This window comes from Corythoichthys intestinalis, chromosome 10, assembly GCF_030265065.1.
Source record: "Corythoichthys intestinalis isolate RoL2023-P3 chromosome 10, ASM3026506v1, whole genome shotgun sequence".
Lineage (NCBI taxonomy): Eukaryota > Metazoa > Chordata > Actinopteri > Syngnathiformes > Syngnathidae > Corythoichthys > Corythoichthys intestinalis.
In genome coordinates, this window is record NC_080404.1 from 16,175,209 (window position 1) to 16,195,656 (window position 20,448).

Here is a 20,448-nt window from a genome sequence, read left to right on the forward strand (position 1 = left end):
ATTTTTTTATGACTTTTGTAATGACCTGCATAAACCCTGTATTATATGACAAATGCAAGGATACATTTGTTAAAAGTTCTTTATTGACATGTCAGAATACATGACACTAAAAAGTGCATATCTACATATACATAGTTTGTTTTACTAAAATATTTGATTTTTTTTTTTCTCCATTTAAAAGGATTGATTACAAGCCAACATATGATTGTAACACATCAAATCTGAAATACTAAACTAAAATCAATCCATATTGCTTGCTCTGTATACAGCTGACGTAGGTAAGTAGTACATAGACCTGATTAAATGACAGAGAACACTAAAGATGTGTTTCAAAATACCGTAACGTGCTACGTTGACGTTTTGCCCTAGTGGGTGCACTCCTGTGTCACCACCGGCTCTCGATTCAGCCACGGCTGGACCCACACTTTGAAGTTGCACTCGTAGGTCTGAGGAAACACAGTTTCAAGTCCAATTTAAGTCTGTAAAAATGTTGTCAGCACTACGACGAACCCCTGAAAACGTGCAGTGATTTATTTTTTTTTCTAATGGCTTTACTACACCTCTTTTATAGCCTGTTATAGTTCTTTACCACACAACAGACAGAGAGCGTTTGAATTATTCTTTGGTCAATTATCACCAAATTTCATGTGCACATCTGATAAGAAAGTTGAGATATATACATACTATTTGGTGACATTTAATTGCAGTTTGTGGACATTTTAAAGATACACAAGTGACGTCCGGCTGGTTATGGTGCTGACTCAGCCAGCGCTCATTTCCGCATTTTTCAATTTACTTAGTGAATGCACAGGGCGCTAATCTGTGAGCTATTTTCTGACCTTGAAGTCTTTATAGTAAAATATGTACGCATCAATTTTGGCGTAATTCAATCATTGTTTCCAGGTATAAGTGATATCTGGCTGACTTGAGCTGACTCAACCAGCGCACAAACTTCCTCATTTATAAAATTATTATTATTGTGAATCTCTTATTGTGAGTTATCGTTTAGCTGTGCACACACAGTACATTTTGGCAAGGACTTCTCGAACTCCAGTTACTTTGCTGACACACCACTGGACAACCACAAAATATTAGAAAAATTGAGAAATGATCAAAAGTTTATTGCGTTAAAGCACGGGTGGGCAAACCGGTCCTCGAGGGCCGCAGTGGGTCCTGGTCTTTGTTCCAACTGAGCCAACACAGATAGTTTAACCAATGAGGTTTCAGCAGAAATGAGAAGCACCTGACTGCAATTGACTGATTGCACTCGTAAAACAGCAGATTGGTGAAAAGCTGTCCTCTTAATGGGTTGCAACAAAAACCCGCACCCACTGCGGCCCTTTGTGGAATAGTTTGCCCACCCCTGCGTTAAAGGCTTGATCAAGGATTGAAACGCCACTCCTCGTTATTTTTTTATTGTTGTGATAAGTTCACACTTTTTTTTTATTGTCAGCCATGACTTATTTCTTGACATGACAGCGAAAAAAAAAAAAAAAAAAAAAGACAGTTAACACACCCCTATGCCACAAAATAATTACGAGGGATAATCCATAAGAAATGTCAATTTTGGATGCTCAAACACAGTCTAATAATCAGTTTGCATCCACCCTGTTTTACATTTTTAACTCATTGACTGTGCTAGCGCCACTAATGGCACTCAAAGATGAGCATTCACAGCTAATGCAGCAATGAATAATCGATTAACTCAATTCGATTAGAAAAACGCTTTGAATCAAAATTTTGCTGCTTCGAGGATTCGTTTAGAGTGACGTTGTAATGGTTTGGTCTGAAAGTGTTACATTTAGTTTTATTGATTTAGGTGGATACACTGCCCTCTACTGGCAACAGTGATAAATAATTACTAGGGCTGTCAAAACTATCGCGTTAACGGGGGGTAATTAATTTTTTAAATCAATCACGTTAAAATATTTGAAGCAATTAACGCACAAATGTCCCGCTGAAACATATTAAAATGACTTGTTGTGTTTTTCAGAGTTTTATCGCCCTCTGCTGGCGCTTGGGTGCGTCTGATTTTATAGGCTTCAGCACCCATGAGCATTGTGTATGTAATTATTGACATCAACAATGGCGGGCTACTAGTTTATTTTTTGATTGAAAATTTTACAAATTCTATTAAAACGAAAACATTAAGAGGGGTTTTAATTAGGGCTGTCAAAATTATCGCGTTAACGGGCGTTAATTATTCTTTTAAATTAATCACGTTAAAATATTTGACGCAATTAACGCAGATGCCCCGCTCAGACAGATTTAAATGACAGTACAGTGAAACGCTCACTTGTTGTGTTTTATGGAGTTTTGCCACCCTCTGCTGGCGCTTGGGTGCGACTGATTTTATAGGCTTCAGCACCCATGAGCATTGTGTTAGTAATTATTGACATCAACAATGGCGGGCTACTAGTTTATTTTTTGATTGAAAATTTTACAAATTTTATTAAAACGAAAACATTAAGAGGGGTTTTAATATAAAATTTCTATAACTTGTACTAACATTTTTCTTTTAAGAACTACAAGTCTTTCTATCCATGGATCGCTTTAACAGAATGTTAATAATGTTAATGCCATCTTGTTGATTGATTGTTATAATAAACAAATACAGTCCTTATGTATCGTATGTTGAATGTATATATCCATCTTGTGTCTTATCTTTCCATTCCAACAATAATTTACAGAAAAATATGGTATATTTTATAGATGGTTTGAATTGTGATTAATTAATTTTTAAGCTGTAATTAACTCGATTAAAAATTTTAATCGTTTGATAGCCCTAGTTTTAATATAAAATTTCTATTACTAACATTTATCTTTTAAGAACTACAAGTCTTTCTATCCATGGATCGCTTTAACAGAATGTTAATAATGGTAATGCCATCTTGTTGATTTATTGTTATAATAAATAAATACAGTACTTATGTACCGTATGTTGAATGTATATATCCATCTTGTGTCTTATCTTTCCATTCCAACAATAATTTACAGAAAAATATGGCATATTTTATAGATGGTTTGAATTGCGATTAATTTTTAAGCTGTAATTAACTCGATTAAAATTTTAATCGTTTGACACCCCTAATAATTACTAATATTTGCGTTTAAAAAAAAAAAAAAATTATGACCAAATATAGTCAAAGGTCGTGCCAACTTTTGAATCGCTGTTCACAGTAGTGACCTGAAAGCGCTAAATGTATCTATTGTTCCTTTGAGCCATAATTAGTAAATAAGTCTAAATGTTCTAAAAGCAAAACTAATGATGAAAAATCATACTTGCGCCCCGGCTGGAACTTCACACTGTGCAATTGAACTGCCTTTCCTGCAGGATGTCTTCACCATTTTAACAGTAAAATGGTACTTAATGCCAGAAACGACCTAGAAAACACAATTGTGATATAATGTAAACACTTTAACGATTTGGTTTTCCCAACGGTCGTTTGCAGGCTTCAAGAATTACAAATATGCGCTTATTTGTTGATATGAGCTGGGCGTCACTAACCTGTTTTTGAGCACTGACCAACTCGGTCATATTGCTGATCATCAGATCGTTCGAGATCCTATTATGGTGCGTTATGGCGTATTCTAGAGCAGTTTTCGCCACGCCCTCACGGTCCACGTCCACGTCAACTAATCCCCCAAGGAGACCGCCGACCGCTTCGGCGCAAACTATCCCAAGTAAAAACAAAGTTACCCGAAATAACATTGTTGGGGGATTGCCTTTCAGGGTCCAGATGAATTGTCGCCAGACTTGCCACTGCTACTTCCCAGTTATAAACAACTGCGTCATAGCGGAGTCACGTGACATGACTGGCTTTTTTTTTGGGGACCAATCAACGTCGTTAAAGAAATAGGAAATGAAATCCGTGCCCTTTGGACCATTAAGGTAGGCGGTACCGGCGTTTTTCCTCAAGCAACTCCGTTTAAGTGCTTGTTTACGTCCTGAAGAAGTATTCGGTTCATTTTTAAACATCTTGCATCTTTGTATTACATAAAATGTAATGAATGTTGATTTCTATCTAACGAACAATCAGTGAAAAAAATACACGTGGGCGTAACCCTGACGGACAAAATGCAAAGGGCACAATTTCTGAAGTAAGTAAACTTCCACAACATATTTGCCAGGGCGTAGGTTTGCATAAGGACGGTGGGGACATAACACTACCAACTTTTCAGGATCCTCAAAGTGTGCCCACCAACTTTAAGGCAACCTTATTTCTATTGTATAATGAGTTCAGTTATGTAGGTAATTTAGATTGTGTTTTTTTTTTTTTTTTTTTAATGTTTTGAGAATAGAATTGACCCTACTATTATTAAGTGATATTTTTGCATTATTTTCAGACTTAAATTTACCCCGTTTCACTTGCTGAATGTGCTGGCTTATTTTATTTAACCTCATATACATCATGTCGACAACATGCTGCCTCCTCCGACCCTTTTCAAGAGGAGGATATTAGAAGTCTTTTTTTCGGCCAGCAGCAGCTACTGTAAGGAATGTAAAAGACGTCAGTGTTGTGGACATGCTACTGAAAGTCCGACCTGCATCAGAGTTAGCATAACATTAAACTGTGTGAACACGCTAACCTGCAAAACTCGAGTAGGAAGCTGCTTAAAGAGAAATGTCCTGTATGTGTTTTCTGCTGTTAACGTTATGAGTTTTTTCAGTTATATTTATTATTTAGACAGACAATGTTGAGTGGTCTAACGACAAATGTGTATTTTTTTCCATTCCTGGACAGTTAAACGATTATAAATAGGTTTGTATTTATTGTGTGTGTTGAATTTGCTAATAAAATCCAGAAATTTATTTTGGAAGTTTTCACGAATGTTACTTTAGTAGTTTTCGAAAACAAAGGTTTGAATCAAACGGTGTATCACCTGAAGAAATACACATGAAAGTTAGTATAAGTCAAAACAGATTTATTTTGCATTGATCATTTGGCCCATCAATTAATTAGGTTCATATTCATGAGAAATGTTGTCCTGACCCCCGTTCACCCAATCTGTTTGGGTTTAAAGGGGATGTAGCGCCCTGGGAAAATTTTGATATTCCATCATTTATCCATAAACGCATGCCTTTTGTATTCATATCATGCCACTTCGTGTAATTACACACAAGAAAATGAGAGAAATTTGGCTCGATTGTCAAGCTAAAACGACCGGCGCCCGAGATCTGGCAGATTGTGTGCGTGACGTCACGTCAAGTGAAGAGAGTGCCACCGGCCACTAGGGGGGCAGCGCCTGTCTGCATCAATATAATTCCTTCTAGTGTGGGGAGAATTGGGGGTGTTTTGAGCTGTTTATGCTGATGCATTGTGTTCGTCCTGCACATATTCCAGGTTCCCTCATGAAGAAACACCGCTCGTTGTCAATAAAAGAGAATTCAGAGTTGGCAGTGAGGGCTGTTTCTTCAACAAGAAAAAGGCTCAGTGCTTTAATACTGAATGGCGGCGATGATGGCAGACAATTTCGTTTCTAGTTTCAGCGACGAATCCGACGTAGAAGGACGTAACGAATGTTCATCTAATGGTGACGAGGAGAGTTGCAAAGCTTTAATCGGTGTTATAGGTGACCAATTTGAGCCCAAACGAACGCCAATGCAGCGTAATGAAACGGTCATTGAGGGGAGCAATGACACTGATGAAACATCGGCAGCAGATCGTGTGGGAAACACCAATGATTTGTTTAGCATTTCTTTTTGTGAAGCTGATACACCGTGACTGCAAAATAAAGGAATGCATAGAATAATTATAATTTATTGCGCTATCATAGCTTTTCGCTCTGCCAACAGACACAAATATGAACGGGATCAGAGGATTTGTTCTATATATTTTACGAACGATCATTTATACATGTGTCGAGTCCTGTATCCAAAGGCGTGACATTTTTTTTTTATTAATTATAAAAGAGTACTCACTCTGGCCATTTCAAGCTTGGCTGCTCCCTTCTTTGCGTAGCTTTAGCCTCCTTTAGCAGTCATCGTCTCTCTCTTGATATCTCGGGACATTTAGGTGGCTGTGCATCTATGGTCGGCACCGCATCTCCTTTGAGCAGCAATCTTTTAGCAAAACCCGATTTCTCTTGTCCATAGTTCGAGAAGCTTTCAGTTGGAAAATGCGCACCACAGAAAAGCGTGCCGGAGGCTGTGTCTAGAAAATTAGCCCTCTTTGCACGGACGAACTTTACCCATTTTCTGTGTAGTCCAGCTTTTTTTTTCGCGTTCAGGAACTCATGGATACTATATTCCGATAAACAACTATTTGTACACCACATAGCACAGCAGTTTTGAACCATTGTTGTGATGTTTTGCTCAAACAAACCCCAACGCTACTCTCTCGTCGTTAAAAAACAATGGCACCTAGCTCCGCCTCGACTTTCAATCACTTGTCGTGACGTCGCCGCCCCATTCGGCTGTTTCCGGAACACTTTCGGTAGTGTTCGTCATTTTCGATCTATTTTCGATAATTGCTCATTAATGTGATTGATTTTTTTGTTAACTTTATCAATATTTGTTATCTTGGCGCATAACGGTTCTATTGATGTCTCACACCCCCTTTGCCGAAACATCCCCTTTAATAATGTCCTTTCCTAAGCAAAAAGTGGTGTTATGCTGGTTATGCTGTTGCATTGTCCCTACCAATGTTGAGACCAAACCTACGCCCTTGATTTGCCTCGGCAGAGTCAGTGATGAATAAAATATTTCTTTTCACAATTGTCCATAGAGACTCCTTCCTGAGTTTGGATGTTTTCCACAAGCAGATTGTGATTGGGACAGCGGTTGCAGCAGGGGTTGCGTTGTTGTACATTCGGCACAGAAGATGTAAAGTCCAAACTATTCCTATTGGTGAAGGATGGTGGGGAGCAGGCAAGAGGCCACAGTCAGAAGATGACAATATCTATCCGTTTGAGGTTCAAACCTCAGAGGATGAAATCAAGGTATATTGGATAGACGGAATAATGTGCTATTTATAAAACAATAAAGTTGGCCGAGACTACTTATTAAGTGCAATCATATATGGCATGCCAATTTCTTAGGACCTCCATGAGCGCCTTGACAAAACCCGATACACGGACCCGCTGGAAGATGAAGCCTTTCAATATGGATTCAATTCAACTTATCTCAAGAGGGTGACATCCTACTGGAGACATGAGTTTGATTGGAAAAAACAAGTGGCAGTGCTTAACAAGTATCCGCACTTCAAAACTAAAATTGAAGGTGAAGTATATGTTTGAAGTACCTCATACAGTAGGAGGAATTATTCCGGTCCTTAATTGAATAGGGTTGGAGTGGGGCTTTCTAGCAGAGACATTTAGGCCAGCAACAATATGTATAGGCCCAGCACATTGTCAGCCATACTTTTTTAGCCCATTCCTTTTCCTACCCAAGCCTACTTTAGGCCTGCAAACTGGGTCACCTATAATCCCTGGCCGTGGGGAGCCGCACTACAAGTACTCCCCCCACTCCCCCATGAGCTCCGCCTCTGGTGGTGACGTCATTATGCAACCGGTTAATTTAAAGTTGGAAGAAAAAAAAAAAAAAAACATTACAAATTTTGCCACAGTTACACAAACCCTACTATAAGTGCCACATGATGTGATAATATACATTAGTCTTATTACCGTAATTTCGGGACTATAAAGCGCACCTGATTATAAGCCCCACCAGCCAAAGTTCACAAAACTTTAGAAATTAATCCACACATATGCCGTAACTGACTATAAGCCGCAGTTGCCCATATCTTAACATTGGATATTTACATAGATGTTATACAGCAGGGGTGCTCAATGTTTTTTGCTCCAAGATCTACTTTTAAATGAGACAACCTCCCGCGATCTACCTTAAGAGAGGAGGGTGAACTAAAAAAAGAAAAAAAATTACAGTTACAGTAATTATGCTTTGTGAGCAACATATGAGGTTATGTTGCTCACAAAACACAAATAACTGTGTACATTTAAAAAAAAAATACAAATAAAAAATGGACGGTAAATTATGTTTGCTCACATAACATAATTAACTATGTCCATATACTACATTGATGAATTAGAAACCGCCATGACTGAATGGAAGTTAAGCAGGCCAAAACAATCCATACCAGTGACTATAGATAATGCTGCAAATACTGTTAATTCAGTACATGTTACAGATAGACTCGGACCACAAATAGGATGTTTTGCTTATATGGTAAATATAGCTGCTAAGAGAGCTGCAGCAATCAACAGTGTGCCCCACTTTACAAACAGTAAAGATTGTTCTCAGCACTTATATACAAAATTTCTTCAGATCAGTAAGAAGTAAGCACATAAATATTATGCACTAAAATGCTTGTTTATATGATGGAACTGTTATTTTTGCTTGTTAGCAAAAAATAAATAAAAAATTTGAAGAAAAAAAAAATAACAGTCGTATTTTCTGTTTCAGAGCATTAAATGTATTGAATTGTATCGAAAATCGTACCGAACCGTGACTTAACTGTATCGTTGCATCCCTTATACGTACATATATATATATTTTTTTAATTATTAAATTTGTTAGGATCATGGAAGCTTCCACTTGGGGAAAATATATACATACAGTATATCCTGTATATTGATAATATAATAAAAATATACAGTGCTGTGCAAACGTTTTAGGCAGGTGTCCTGCCTAAAACGTTTGCACAGTACTGTATATATATATATATATATATATATATATATATATATATATATATATATATGTTGTTGTTTTTTTTTTGCAAACAGAGTGGTATCGGAATGGTATCGGCTGATACTGCACAGCCAGGTATCTGTATGGGGCCCAAAAAATGGTATCGGTGCAACACTTGTATAAATAAATACACCCACACACACACTATACATACAGTAATGTTAGCTAACTTAGGCTAGGTTCATACTAGAGCTGAAACGAATACTCGAGCAACTCGAGTTTAAAAACTGCTCCGAGTAATTTTATTCACCCTGAGGAGTCGTTTAATTTTGCCAGCTCTAAGCATCAGTTTTGCCTGGACTACTTTTAATGCGGGACAACGCGCTGATGTCACGTGCGTAGAGGTGGAAGCAATAAAAAAATATAAAATACCTTTCTGCAACCGACAGCCGCTACAAACTACGCCGATGTTGCTAAAAACTAGTCCGCATGATGATGCGTCTCATAGATATCACAGGTATGTTGAACTAGATGTGAAATGACAGAGTCAGCGGTGTAAGTAAACAGCCGCCATCTTGACGCAGTACACTTCACACCGCTAATAAATAAGATTAAAGTGCCTGTGACACGAAAAAGCATGTTTATTTCATAATATGCGCGGTATTTTATGCCCCTGAATGATATGGGCCGCTTGGATGTGTGTGGAAGCGATCGCTATTTTTATTTAGTTTTTTGAATCCCGCGCCATGAAAATGAGTGACTTCCGGCTTCGGTCTTGCATTGAGGAGGAGGGCGCTGTGACGTGCACGGTAGAAGACGTCCTCTTCACGCTACAGTGTACTGTTGTGTATGAGGACGAAGGATTCAGCTGATTTTGCGGATTAATACGTTTATTTTTCGCATCACGCCAGCCAAATGGCTGCAGAAAAATCATTCTGTATGAGGGAGGGGCGTATGCGCCTTTTTGGAGTTTCAAAAGGTTCCCATTCACCGTGGATATTTACTGTGGGACCATTGGACTGACGAGGAAGTGAGTAAACATCTTGTTTTGTATTATGTCAAATACGAATACAGCGATTACAAAGTAAACACTACAAACTTCCTTTAAATGAAGGACTACTTACGTTGGATCATTGATAGGCATGTAAAAAGCTCTCCTAATGGTCATTAGCAGCAGCACGTTAGCTGCACAACAAATCCAGCCACCCTCCTCCAGGGAACGAACTGGAAATTGCTCTCCGCCGGGCGGTTTGCCGATCCACTAAGACAATTGACAACCGGGTCGTCATGTCAAATAATCCAGGATAGTTATGTGTGATTTTCCACTTCGAAGACTTTGAAACATCACTCGGTTCGGGTTAGCATGTCGGCTAGCTGTCACGGCTTCTGGTTTGTTTACATTCTCCGAAGCCGGGGAAGGGAAATGACATATGTCCGATTTAGGTGTCATAAAATATCGTTCGGGAGGTGCGACAGTAAAGGTGAAGTCGACATTTTTTACCATTATGGAGTAATTTTGCCATGTCGTCCTGAATAAATGCATTTTTATTATTTCATATTCCATTCAGCACAAGACTGTTATTTGTCATGAACATGCCATTTATTTAGCAATTAGGGAAAATACTTGGATAAAAAGAATATCCTGTAAAAATATTGAAGTAAAGAGACAGAAACAATGACATTTTGCCGCTCTCTTCGTCGCGTTTTCCTCGTTGTGAATAGTTCCCCCTCGACGGGCTGACTGGTCCTTCTCAAGCCATTGATATAGCTATTGGGGAAAATACTTGGATAAAAAGAATATCCTGTAAAAATATTGAAGTAAAGAGACAGAAACAATGACATTTTGCGGCTCTCTTCGTCGCGTTTTCCTCGTTCTGAATAATTCCCCCTCAATGCGCTAAATAGTAAAACCGATGAGCCCAGTCTACCGCTGACGTCATCCACCTGTTGGGGACGCTAAAGCCCTATAATGGTAGGCGTGGCTAACCGGCAGATTAAAAGACTAATTTCTCGTCATCTGTGCTTTTTTAACTTGTATTCACATAATAATGCCATTTAAGCCTTTTTTTACTCTTTAAAGAGCATATGACACCAGAAAAAAAGTCTTATTTTATTATTATGTGAATTAGAATCATATATTGAGACGATTCGACTATATACAACAATTTAGCAAAGCGCAGATGACGAGAAATTAGTCTTTTAATCTGCCGGTTAGCCACGCCTACCATTATAGGGCTTTAGCGTCCCCAACAGGTGGATGACGTCAGCGGTAGACTGGGCTCATCGGTTTTACTATTCAGCCCATTGAGGGGGAATTGTTCAGAACGAGGAAAACGCGACGAAGAGAGCCGCAAAATGTCATTGTTTCAGTCTCTCTACTCCCAATATTTTTACAGGATATTCTTTTTATCCAAGTATTTTTCCCCAATAGCTATATAAATGGCTTGAGAAGGACCAGTCAACCCGTCGAGGGGGAACTATTCACAATGAGGAAAACGCGACGAAGAGAGCGGCAAAATGTCATTGTTTCTGTCTCTTTACTTCAATATTTTTACAGGATATTCTTTTTACCCAAGTACTTTCCCCAATTGCTAAATAAATGGCATGGTCATGACAAATAACAATCTTGTGCTAAATGGAATATAAAATAATAAAAATCCATTTATTCAAGACGACATGGCAAAATTACTCCATAATGGTCAAAACTGTCGACTTCACCTTTACTGTCACACCTCCCGAACGATATTTTATGACACCTAAATCGGACATATGTAATTTCCCTTCCCCGGCTTCGGAGAATGTAAACAGACCAGAAGAAGTGACAGCTAGCCGACATGCTAACCCGAACCGAGGGATGTTTCAAAGTCTTCGAAGTGGAAAATCACACATAACTAGCCTGGATTATCTGACATGACGACCCGGTTGTCGAGTTTCTTTGCGGATCGGCAAACCGCCCGGCGGAAAGGAATTTACAGTTCGTTCCCTGGAGGAGGGTGGCTGGAGTTGTTGTGCAGCTAACGTGCTAACAGCTAACTGCTAATGAGCATGAGGATAGCTTTTTACATGCCTATCAATGATCAAACGTAAGTAGTCCTTTATTTAAATGAATTTTATAGTGTTTACTTTGTAATCACTGTATTCGTATTTGACATAATACAAAACAAGATGTTTACTCACTTCCTTGTAAGTCCAATGGTCCCACAGTAAATATCCACGGTGAATGGGAACCTTTTGAAACTCCAAAAAGGCGCATACGCCTCTCCCGCATACAGAATGATTTTTCTGCAGCCGTTTGGCTGGCGTGATGCAAAAAATAAAAGTATTAATCCGCAAAATCAGCTGAATCCTTCGTCCTCATACACAACAGTCACTGTATAGTGAAGAGAACGTCTTCTACCGTACACGTCACAGCGCCCTCCTCCTCAATGCAAGACCGAAGCCGGAAGTCACTCATTTTCATGGCGCGGGATTCAAAAAACTAAATAAAAATAGCGATCGCTTCCACACACATCCAAGCGGTCCATATCATTCAGGGGCATAAAATACAGCGTGTATTATGAAATAAACATGCTTTTTCGTGTCACAGGCACTTTAACGTTACTCGCTCACATAACGTTAGCCCTGCGCGTGGCTAACATGTCTTACATACAGGTTTTATTTAATCTGTGAAAACATAGCGTTGTAGAGTGATGAAGGTGTAAAATTAAAATATGATAAAGCTAACTGTCAATTTTAGCTCAGTAGTCATTGCTGGATAAAACACCTAGTAGCACTGGTCCCTAATGTGCTCCAATACAGCAGGTATCATACTGTAACGATGACAAAGAGTCACCCGCTTCGTTAGGTTGCAATTATTTATTTTTTGGGGATCTTGTGAAACGACAACAACAACCGAAAGGCACGTCTCTCGCTCTCCCGCACCTCCCTCACCCACGCACGTCACGCGGTGCATTCAGGAACGCATGCAAATATCCCCGCCAAATTATAACCTGATGTTACAATACATATATTTTGAACACTGCAAAAACTCAAAATCCTATCAGGACTTACAGTTTAGACTAACTTAAAACTTAACTAGAACTTAAAAATGGCAGAAAATGGGGAAAAACACCTAACTTTTAAGTGATGTGTGTTATCAAGCGTAATGGCATTTTTAGGTAAGAAATATATATTTTATAAGATCTAAAAGTTTTTCGAGTGAAAGCAGTGAATTGATCTTTTTATTATTTTATTCTAGTCACATCTGAGAGGCAATTGTTGGCTGTTTTCAACAATGTACATTGAAAATAAAGACATTGATTGACTGAAAATGGTTCAATATTAGATGAAATGTATTGTTTTCTCATGTATATTTATAATTGCTTTATACCTAAAAAAAACATATGTTTTATCCGATTACTCGATTAATCGATAGGATTTTCAGTCGATTACTCGATTACTAAAATATTCGATAGCTGCAGCTCTAGTTCATACCGCAATTATTTATGCACATATCAGATTTATTTGTGTTTTTCCGACTCAACTGATCAAATTCGATCCAGGTCACTATCGTATGTGGTTAAAATCCCATCCGGGCCACATTTTTCCAGAATATGGCTGCGGTCTGAACAGTCAAGTCCCCCAAATTGGAATTAATGCGCAATTAACATCAGCAAAGAGCGAGAGCGACAGGGTGCTACGGTAGCGGTGCAGCTGTGCATTAGCGTTAGCACCTAGCTTGAACACGGCTTTTGGGGAAGGAGTGGGCTTGACAACAGTCATAAAAAAATCAAATGGGTTGAGGATAAGCCTGAGTATGCTCTTTTTTTCTTTCTGCTCCAAATGAGGACTATTTCAAGATTGCTTACACGGCGAGGTGTCGGGGCAAACTGCCCGTACATGTGTGCATCATGTGTAATCATTTGTTTTGATGGTCCTGCGCATGCGGGCCAGTTTGCTCAGTGCATCTCGGACTGTGAATTAGTGTGCATGTGTGATACTTGAACAGGCTCAATGGACAAAGGCAGTCTGAACAGGCACGGCAAAAAACAGATGTGCCATAAAATTGGAATTGTGCATTAGGACCTGCGGTATGAACCTAACCTTAGTTATCTAGCTAGTTATGAAGTTTGTTAATTTCTTGATAAATAATAAAAAGAGTCACGAAAGACATCCACAGAATACTATATGGACATAATACTTACGATACACGTATCAGCTCTTGCTGTGTAAAATAATCTTCTTAAGGTATGTCACTTTTTACATACCTAGTCTGTTCATTCCCAATTCATTCCTGACAGCTGAAGTTGATAAGAATGAAAGATTCCCATTGGATTCCATAGAAAATGCATGTGGGTCATTTCTGACCCACTTGTGGAAGCTTAGGGTAATAATTAGGGGTGTCAAACGATTAAAATTTTTAATCGAGTTAATTACAGCTTAAAAATTAATTAATCGCAATTAATCGCAATTCAAACCATCTATAAAATATGCCATATTTTTCTGTAAATTAATGTTGGAATGGAAAGATAAGACACAAGATGGATATATACATTCAACATACGGTACATAAGTACTGTATTTGTTTATTATAAAAATAAATCAACAAGATGGCATTACCCTTATTAACATTCTGTTAAAGCAATCCATGGATAGATCATAAAAGATAAATGTTAGTACAAGTTATAGAAATTTTATATTAAAACCCCTCTTAATGTTTTTGTTTTAATAAAATTTGTAAAATTTTCAATCAAAAAATAAACTAGCAGCCCGCCATTGTTGATGTCAATAATTACTTACACAATGCTCATGGGTGCTGAAGCCTATAAAATCAGTCGCACGGAAGCGCCAGCAGAGGGCGACAAAACTCCGAAAAACACACATTTCACTGTGCTGTCATTTTAATCTGTTTGAGCGGGGCATTTGTGCGTTAATTGCGTCAAATATTTTAACGTGATTAATTTAAAAAATTAATTACCGCCCGTTAACGCGACCCTAGACATCCTTAGTAATAATACAAAAATGACAACTTCTTCAAATGTATAAAAACTTAATCAAAACTTTCAATGGCATTATATCGAAAACATGTTTTTTGAGGAATACCTGGAATATGAATTGATAACATTTTTTCATTCCGAAGATATTTCAAGAAAACAACCTCACCGGGTCATTTTTGACCCACTTATGCATGGAAGGTTAATAGGGTTAAAACTTTTCTCCCCGTCAATAGGTATCGATGTGCATTTTATCCATGTGCGACCAGTTCAACGGAAAAATCAAAAGGTTATCCCGCTTATGCTTGTTCACGGCTGGCCAGGCTCATTTTTTGAATTCTACAAGATCTTGCCACTTCTCACAGAGAGCCATGACGATCTTGCCTTTGAGGTCGTATGCCCGTCCATACCAGGCTATGGTTACTCTGAGGCTCCTCATAGACAAGGTATTTAAAAAGAAATCCTGATTCACAGTGTGTTTTGATTATTATTTACTTTCTGTCTGTTCTTCTATGTAGGTTTTGACAGTCTCGCTGCTGCAAGAATTTTCCTCAAGCTGATGGAGCGTTTAGGGTTCCCGAAGTTCTATCTACAGGGAGGAGACTGGGGCTCCCTGATTACGACCAACATGGCACAAATGAAGCCTTTGTAAGAAAGTTTGCAAAACAGGCTATGACCATTAACAATTGGAATTGTTTGCACACACTGCTCTATAACTATACTAACAATATAGAGCCTAAGTGTGGAACAGTGCTTGCAGTGTGCAAAACAAGCAGATGCAGCAAATTCCAGCATAGCACTTGCTGTGTCAGCTAATCGACAGCCATTTGAAACTTTTTTTTTTTTTTTTTTTTTTAAATCTGCCATACAGGTGTGTGAAAGGCCTACACTTAAACATGTTTATGATAAGAAGAGGGTTTAAAGTGCTGATGTCGCTCCTGATTGGCCCTTATCTGCCCTTCTTGGTGGGCCTGAATCGGGAAGATGTGCGTCGTTTGTTCCCTTTCTTTGAAAAGTGTGTGTGGACCATCATGAGGGAATCGGGCTACTTGCACATTCAGGCTACCAAACCTGACACTGTTGGTAGGAACACTAACATACACACAGAAATGTATTCATTTGTATACAGTCATACATTTAAAGTTCAATCTCTGAGGTCGTACATAAAGGATGGGTACTGAAGTAGGTACTTCTCTTAAGGTCTTTGGCTGGTACTACAGAGTACCGAGTCACGTAAAGTCAAACGGTACCATGTATTGATACAGAAGCACGTCCTTGTGAAGTGCTGGGGTGAAAGAGTCAACGATTTTCCATGGTGCACTTGTATGCAACAGTGCACTCCCAAGTCGGCAATGACGTCACTCACTTTCTTTAGTCACATTCACAACAAACTAACAAGAATGGATTGAAAGCACTTAAAAGTATCACTCCATTTCATTGCAGCTTTTAGAATATTGCTTTAGGTGAAATAGGTCCATTTCGCATAATAAAGTTATGGGAATAAGTTTCGAACATTTGCCATCATCCATTTAAGTTTCAAAGCGTATTTTTTTCAGTAAAATTTTGGGCCAGATATTTTGCATTGGAGATTCCACTGTATTTCAGTCATCAAATACATGATAATCATAGCTAACATTGGTCTTACAGGCTGTGGAGTGAATAATTCCCCTGTAGGCTTGGCAGCCTACATTCTGGAGAAGTTTTCAACCTGGACTAACGTCGAAAACATAGACTTGGGGGATGGTGGGCTAGAAAGGTCTGAGAGTTCATGTTGCCCATCTATCAGCAATATTTACTTAATGACTCATAGCTGTTGTTGGTTTGCACAGGAAATTTAGCCTGGATGACCTCTTAACAAATGTCATGATCTACTGGACAACAGGCTCCATGGTCTCATCCATGCGCTTCTATAAAGAAAACCTTAAGGGTAATCTTGACAAAAGGATTGATTCAAGGTATGTGAGCATATTAATTATAGCCTACGTGAAACTGTTTTTGAAGTCATATGATGCATACCATCTTTTTTTCAATAGGAGAAGGGTATCTGTACCAACTGGATTAGCTGCCTTCCCTGGAGAGCTGATTCACTCCCCTAAATCGTGGGCCCAAACTAAGTATCATAACATTGTCTCCTACACATTCATGCCTCGTGGTGGTCACTTTGCTGCTTTTGAGGAGCCTCAACTGCTTGCCAGTGATGTAATCCAATTTGTTAGAGAGGTGGAGCATTGAGCAAAACCCTGTACACAATTATTTCTCAATATTCTAATGGTCTTTAATTATCAGATAACTCTTTTGTTGGCCTGAATGATTTGCCATTTCTACACTCAATGTTGTAATTTAATCATAAATTACTATTTTTTTAAGGTTCTTTTCTCAGGCAAAGTCTGAGAAACAATAAATTAATATTCAATTACCATAAATGATATCATGGTTTTGTAGGTTAAGTACGCTGGCCCTGAAGTGCAAAAACCAACGGCAAATCAAAAAACACAATGGAAAATTCTGGAAAAAAAACAAAAACAAACGGGAATTAAAAACAAACAAAATGGCAAATTTAAAAATGCAACGGCAAATCCAAAAACAATGCCTTTCTTGCAGTTTTAATTTTTTGATTTGCCGTTGTGTTTTGCACTTCAAGGCCACCATAATTAAGCTTGTGCTAAAAGAAATTAATCAAAAGTTTATCCACTTCGAGTTGTTGAATTACAAAACACTTTTTTTTTTTTAATGCATTCACTACAACCTGAAATTCTAACAAGTGTGTTGTAATCTTTAAATAATAAATCCGTTTACAACAATAAAAACTTCAGTGGCATATACTTTTAGTACTACACAGTAGGGCTGAACGATATTGGAAAAAAACTTACATTGCGACTTTTTCGGGGGTTTGCGATATATATTGCGATATTAAAACAAGAAGAATTTCCCCCCAGATGACTTCAATAGCTTATTTGGGAAGACATTGATTGCCTCACCATGACCACATTGTGTTCATATAATAGTTTACTCCTGGCTCAGGGGCTTCATCTATGAATTATGAAGATTGATGTATGTAAAAGGGATCCAGGAGGCCACATCTCTGTGCACTTGCTTTTATGAAGCAAAACGTCTTAAATAAAATAATAAAAACAAAATAAAAAAAACAATTGGACGTCCTGCAGTAGGACAATTGCGCATGCATATATTGTGATGGCGATGTCCAAATGATATATTGTGTAGGCCTACTACACAGGTACTATTTTGTCCCGTTTTATACCTTGCGGTTTAATGTCCAGCACTGCTAATTTATGAATTTTTATACGCTAACCAGAATCATGTATTTTGCTGTGAATATCCCATAATACAATGTGGAAACCAGTAGCATATAGTCCAGTGTGGCCTCTATAAGAGGAAATACAGGTTTTTAATTTTTTTGGGTCATACTTGGTGGGCGTTAGGTGCACTTTATAGTCCAAAAATGATACATCTTTGAACAGACGCAAAGAAAGAGGCAATCCCTTCATGCTCACACTTTTTGAGATGTAGTAAGATTTTGCATGTCCATGACAGTGATAGTTTCATCTCTTTTGGGCTTTTGACTTCATAAATTAGACTGTGTTTTGCCAGACTATAATAAAAAGAACACGCATACATACGTTAATCAACTCAGTTTTAATAACAAGAGCTGTTATATTTAATAAAAATATTCAAGTAAACCTGAGAGACTTAGAAACATTTAAAAAGTGGCTCACAAGGCCATAGTTGCAGTCAGTTAAAAAAATCCTTTGATGGCCGTAGGTGCTTGAAACCACACATATTCCTGCCAGTCCATCACATCTGTGCTTTCATTCCCGCATTCTTGCACATTACTACAAAGAGCAATTTTTTTTTTCTTGATAGAGGTTGGTACTTTAAATCGTAGTTTGGGATGGAACCAACCTACCCCACAGTCCCTGTGGGCTAGTGCCAACACCGTGGTGGGCATTAAACGGCCCGGTTTGCTATCAGACAAAAGGTCAGCTATGAAAAGTGTGCGGAAGAGTTGTCTTAAACATGACGACACGCGAAGACATTTGTCGCCACTTCCCAGCACCAGCTCTTCCAGGTTGATCTCGTATATCTCTTTGGGGAGGACGAGCGAGCCACCCATGAGCAGCAGCACTCGTGGTACCTTGCTTAGAGAGAACAGCACCTCCAGCCGATGCAGCACCTCCTCCAGATCCTGGAGTGTCTTTTGACACTTGCGCCCATTCATATCTGCCAGATTCACTTTCCTTCCACTAATAACATCTTTATCCTGAGGGGGGAATAGTGAATGACAACTAAATCAGCACAAAACATATTTATTGGATACCTTTGATAAAACTGCATGCAATAAAAATGGACATTCACCGCTTTTGAGTCTTGCCAATTCTTCTGGGTGTACACGAGTTGGTCATAGGTCATTGGCAGTTGTTGCCTCTGATATAAAACACACTTAAGGATTTCGCTGACAAAACGGCAGCATCCTTCCTGAGTCACAATTCCCGGGAAGACAACACTGACAATGCCCTCCTCCTTTGCTCTTCTCACCATCTCTGCGTCACTCTCCTCTTTGCTTAATAGTTGTTTACGGGGTGTCACGCAGCAGCCTCGCTCTGGCACGTTTTCTGTCAATACAAGCAGGAAATGGATGAGCACCGGAACAGTTCACAACATTTCAGTTTGTTAGATGATAAATAAAATCAAGAATATCATTTTAGAAAATCATTAGCAGCTTTTCCATACACTACAGATTTGTAAACAACATTCTCACTTCTGAATAATGACCAAAGGTAATAAGGTACAAACAGTGACATTATTGTGATTAAATTTACATATATTTTTTAGGCATTTGGCTGTATTAAAGTTTTTTTCAAGCACTGTGGTAACAGGCATATTATAAGTCACATGTAAGACCATGATTGACTGAGATCTTGGAGTTTTGATGGAAGAAAAAGTGAGGACATGAACATTAAGCAGTTTGCAATGACAATACATTCAAAGATATTCCCCATACCTGTAGCCTTTTTGTTGTTTTTAAAGACATTGGCAAAGCTACAATTACTAACATTTGCCACATCAGCATGTAAGACAAAACCTTAAAAAAACAACAAAAACAAGGGCAATTTATAGTGATCAACGCAAAAAACAACAAAACAAAATGTAGTAGGGCGACTAAAAGAAAATAAGATTTGTTACACCCAAATAAAAATGCACTTACCAAGCAAGTTGCTTGAAGACACAATTTTATTTTCGTCATTTTGGGTACTATTAACCTGATCTTGACTTTCCCTTGATTCGTGTTCAGAACATTTAAATTCCTGGTCATCTACCACCGTTTTGTCGGTAACCGGAAGGAAAATTTGTCCCGAACGTTCGTGTGCGTTTGAATCGTCCAAATGAGTCACTACAGTTGGCACTAACGCCACTTCGTCAAGCTTTTCAGGAGACAGGGACAGTTTCTCCATTATTCTGTTGCCGTCGACGTTGGAGCGTCTGCAATTTTGCTAAGTTTTAATTGGTAGGATGGTCTCGAACTCTTCTGTCGTGAATTTGAATGTCGGCGCCGTGCGATTGACGACAACAACCGCAAGGTATCATGGGATGTGTGGACCTGTCGCTGCGTTCAGATACATGCGAAAATGTCGGAATCCCCATAAATACACAAATTTGCGTTATTTTGGAATTTTGACGAGTTAAGTGGTGTTCATTGAAGTCAGTACTTCTCAATTGTGAGCGTTTTACCAAGTGACACACATTTTCCGATTGTCCATACATGAAAACATATACAATGCATTTTTCTTATGTTTCTGATAGCAA

At 38.5% G+C, this 20,448-nt stretch overlaps 3 protein-coding genes across 5 annotated transcripts; 1 reads left to right on the forward strand and 2 right to left on the reverse strand.

Annotated features, from left to right (window-relative positions):
- Window positions 1-61: 61 nt before the first annotated feature.
- cst3 (cystatin C (amyloid angiopathy and cerebral hemorrhage)) lies at window positions 62-3,800 on the reverse strand. The gene is made up of 3 exons (XM_057848213.1): window positions 3,509-3,800; window positions 3,283-3,384; window positions 62-446 (listed from the first exon to the last, which is right to left on the reverse strand). The coding sequence occupies exons 1-3, from the start codon at window positions 3,710-3,712 to the stop codon at window positions 366-368; spliced, it is 387 nt and encodes a 128-aa protein (XP_057704196.1). The 5' UTR covers window positions 3,713-3,800; the 3' UTR covers window positions 62-365.
- ephx5 (epoxide hydrolase 5) lies at window positions 3,695-17,412 on the forward strand. Of its 3 annotated transcripts, none has more exons than XM_057848207.1 (9): window positions 3,695-3,892; window positions 6,729-6,942; window positions 7,042-7,222; window positions 14,991-15,071; window positions 15,144-15,273; window positions 15,497-15,708; window positions 16,273-16,381; window positions 16,455-16,580; window positions 16,659-17,412. In XM_057848207.1, the coding sequence occupies exons 1-9, from the start codon at window positions 3,864-3,866 to the stop codon at window positions 16,855-16,857; spliced, it is 1,281 nt and encodes a 426-aa protein (XP_057704190.1). In that variant the 5' UTR covers window positions 3,695-3,863; the 3' UTR covers window positions 16,858-17,412. The 3 variants fall into 3 exon arrangements, with proteins under 3 accessions (XP_057704190.1, XP_057704188.1, XP_057704189.1); XM_057848205.1 differs by having other exon boundaries at window positions 3,699-3,892; window positions 14,862-15,071; window positions 16,659-17,407; XM_057848206.1 differs by lacking the exon at window positions 3,695-3,892 and adding an exon at window positions 3,907-4,101 and having other exon boundaries at window positions 14,862-15,071; window positions 16,659-17,401.
- Window positions 17,413-18,285: 873 nt separating this feature from the next.
- Window positions 18,286-20,236, reverse strand: mad2l1bp (MAD2L1 binding protein). The gene is made up of 3 exons (XM_057848208.1): window positions 19,850-20,236; window positions 19,000-19,256; window positions 18,286-18,904 (listed from the first exon to the last, which is right to left on the reverse strand). Exons 1-3 carry the CDS (start codon window positions 20,094-20,096, stop codon window positions 18,380-18,382), a joined length of 1,029 nt encoding a protein of 342 aa, XP_057704191.1. The 5' UTR covers window positions 20,097-20,236; the 3' UTR covers window positions 18,286-18,379.
- Between the last annotated feature and the right edge of the window lie 212 nt (window positions 20,237-20,448).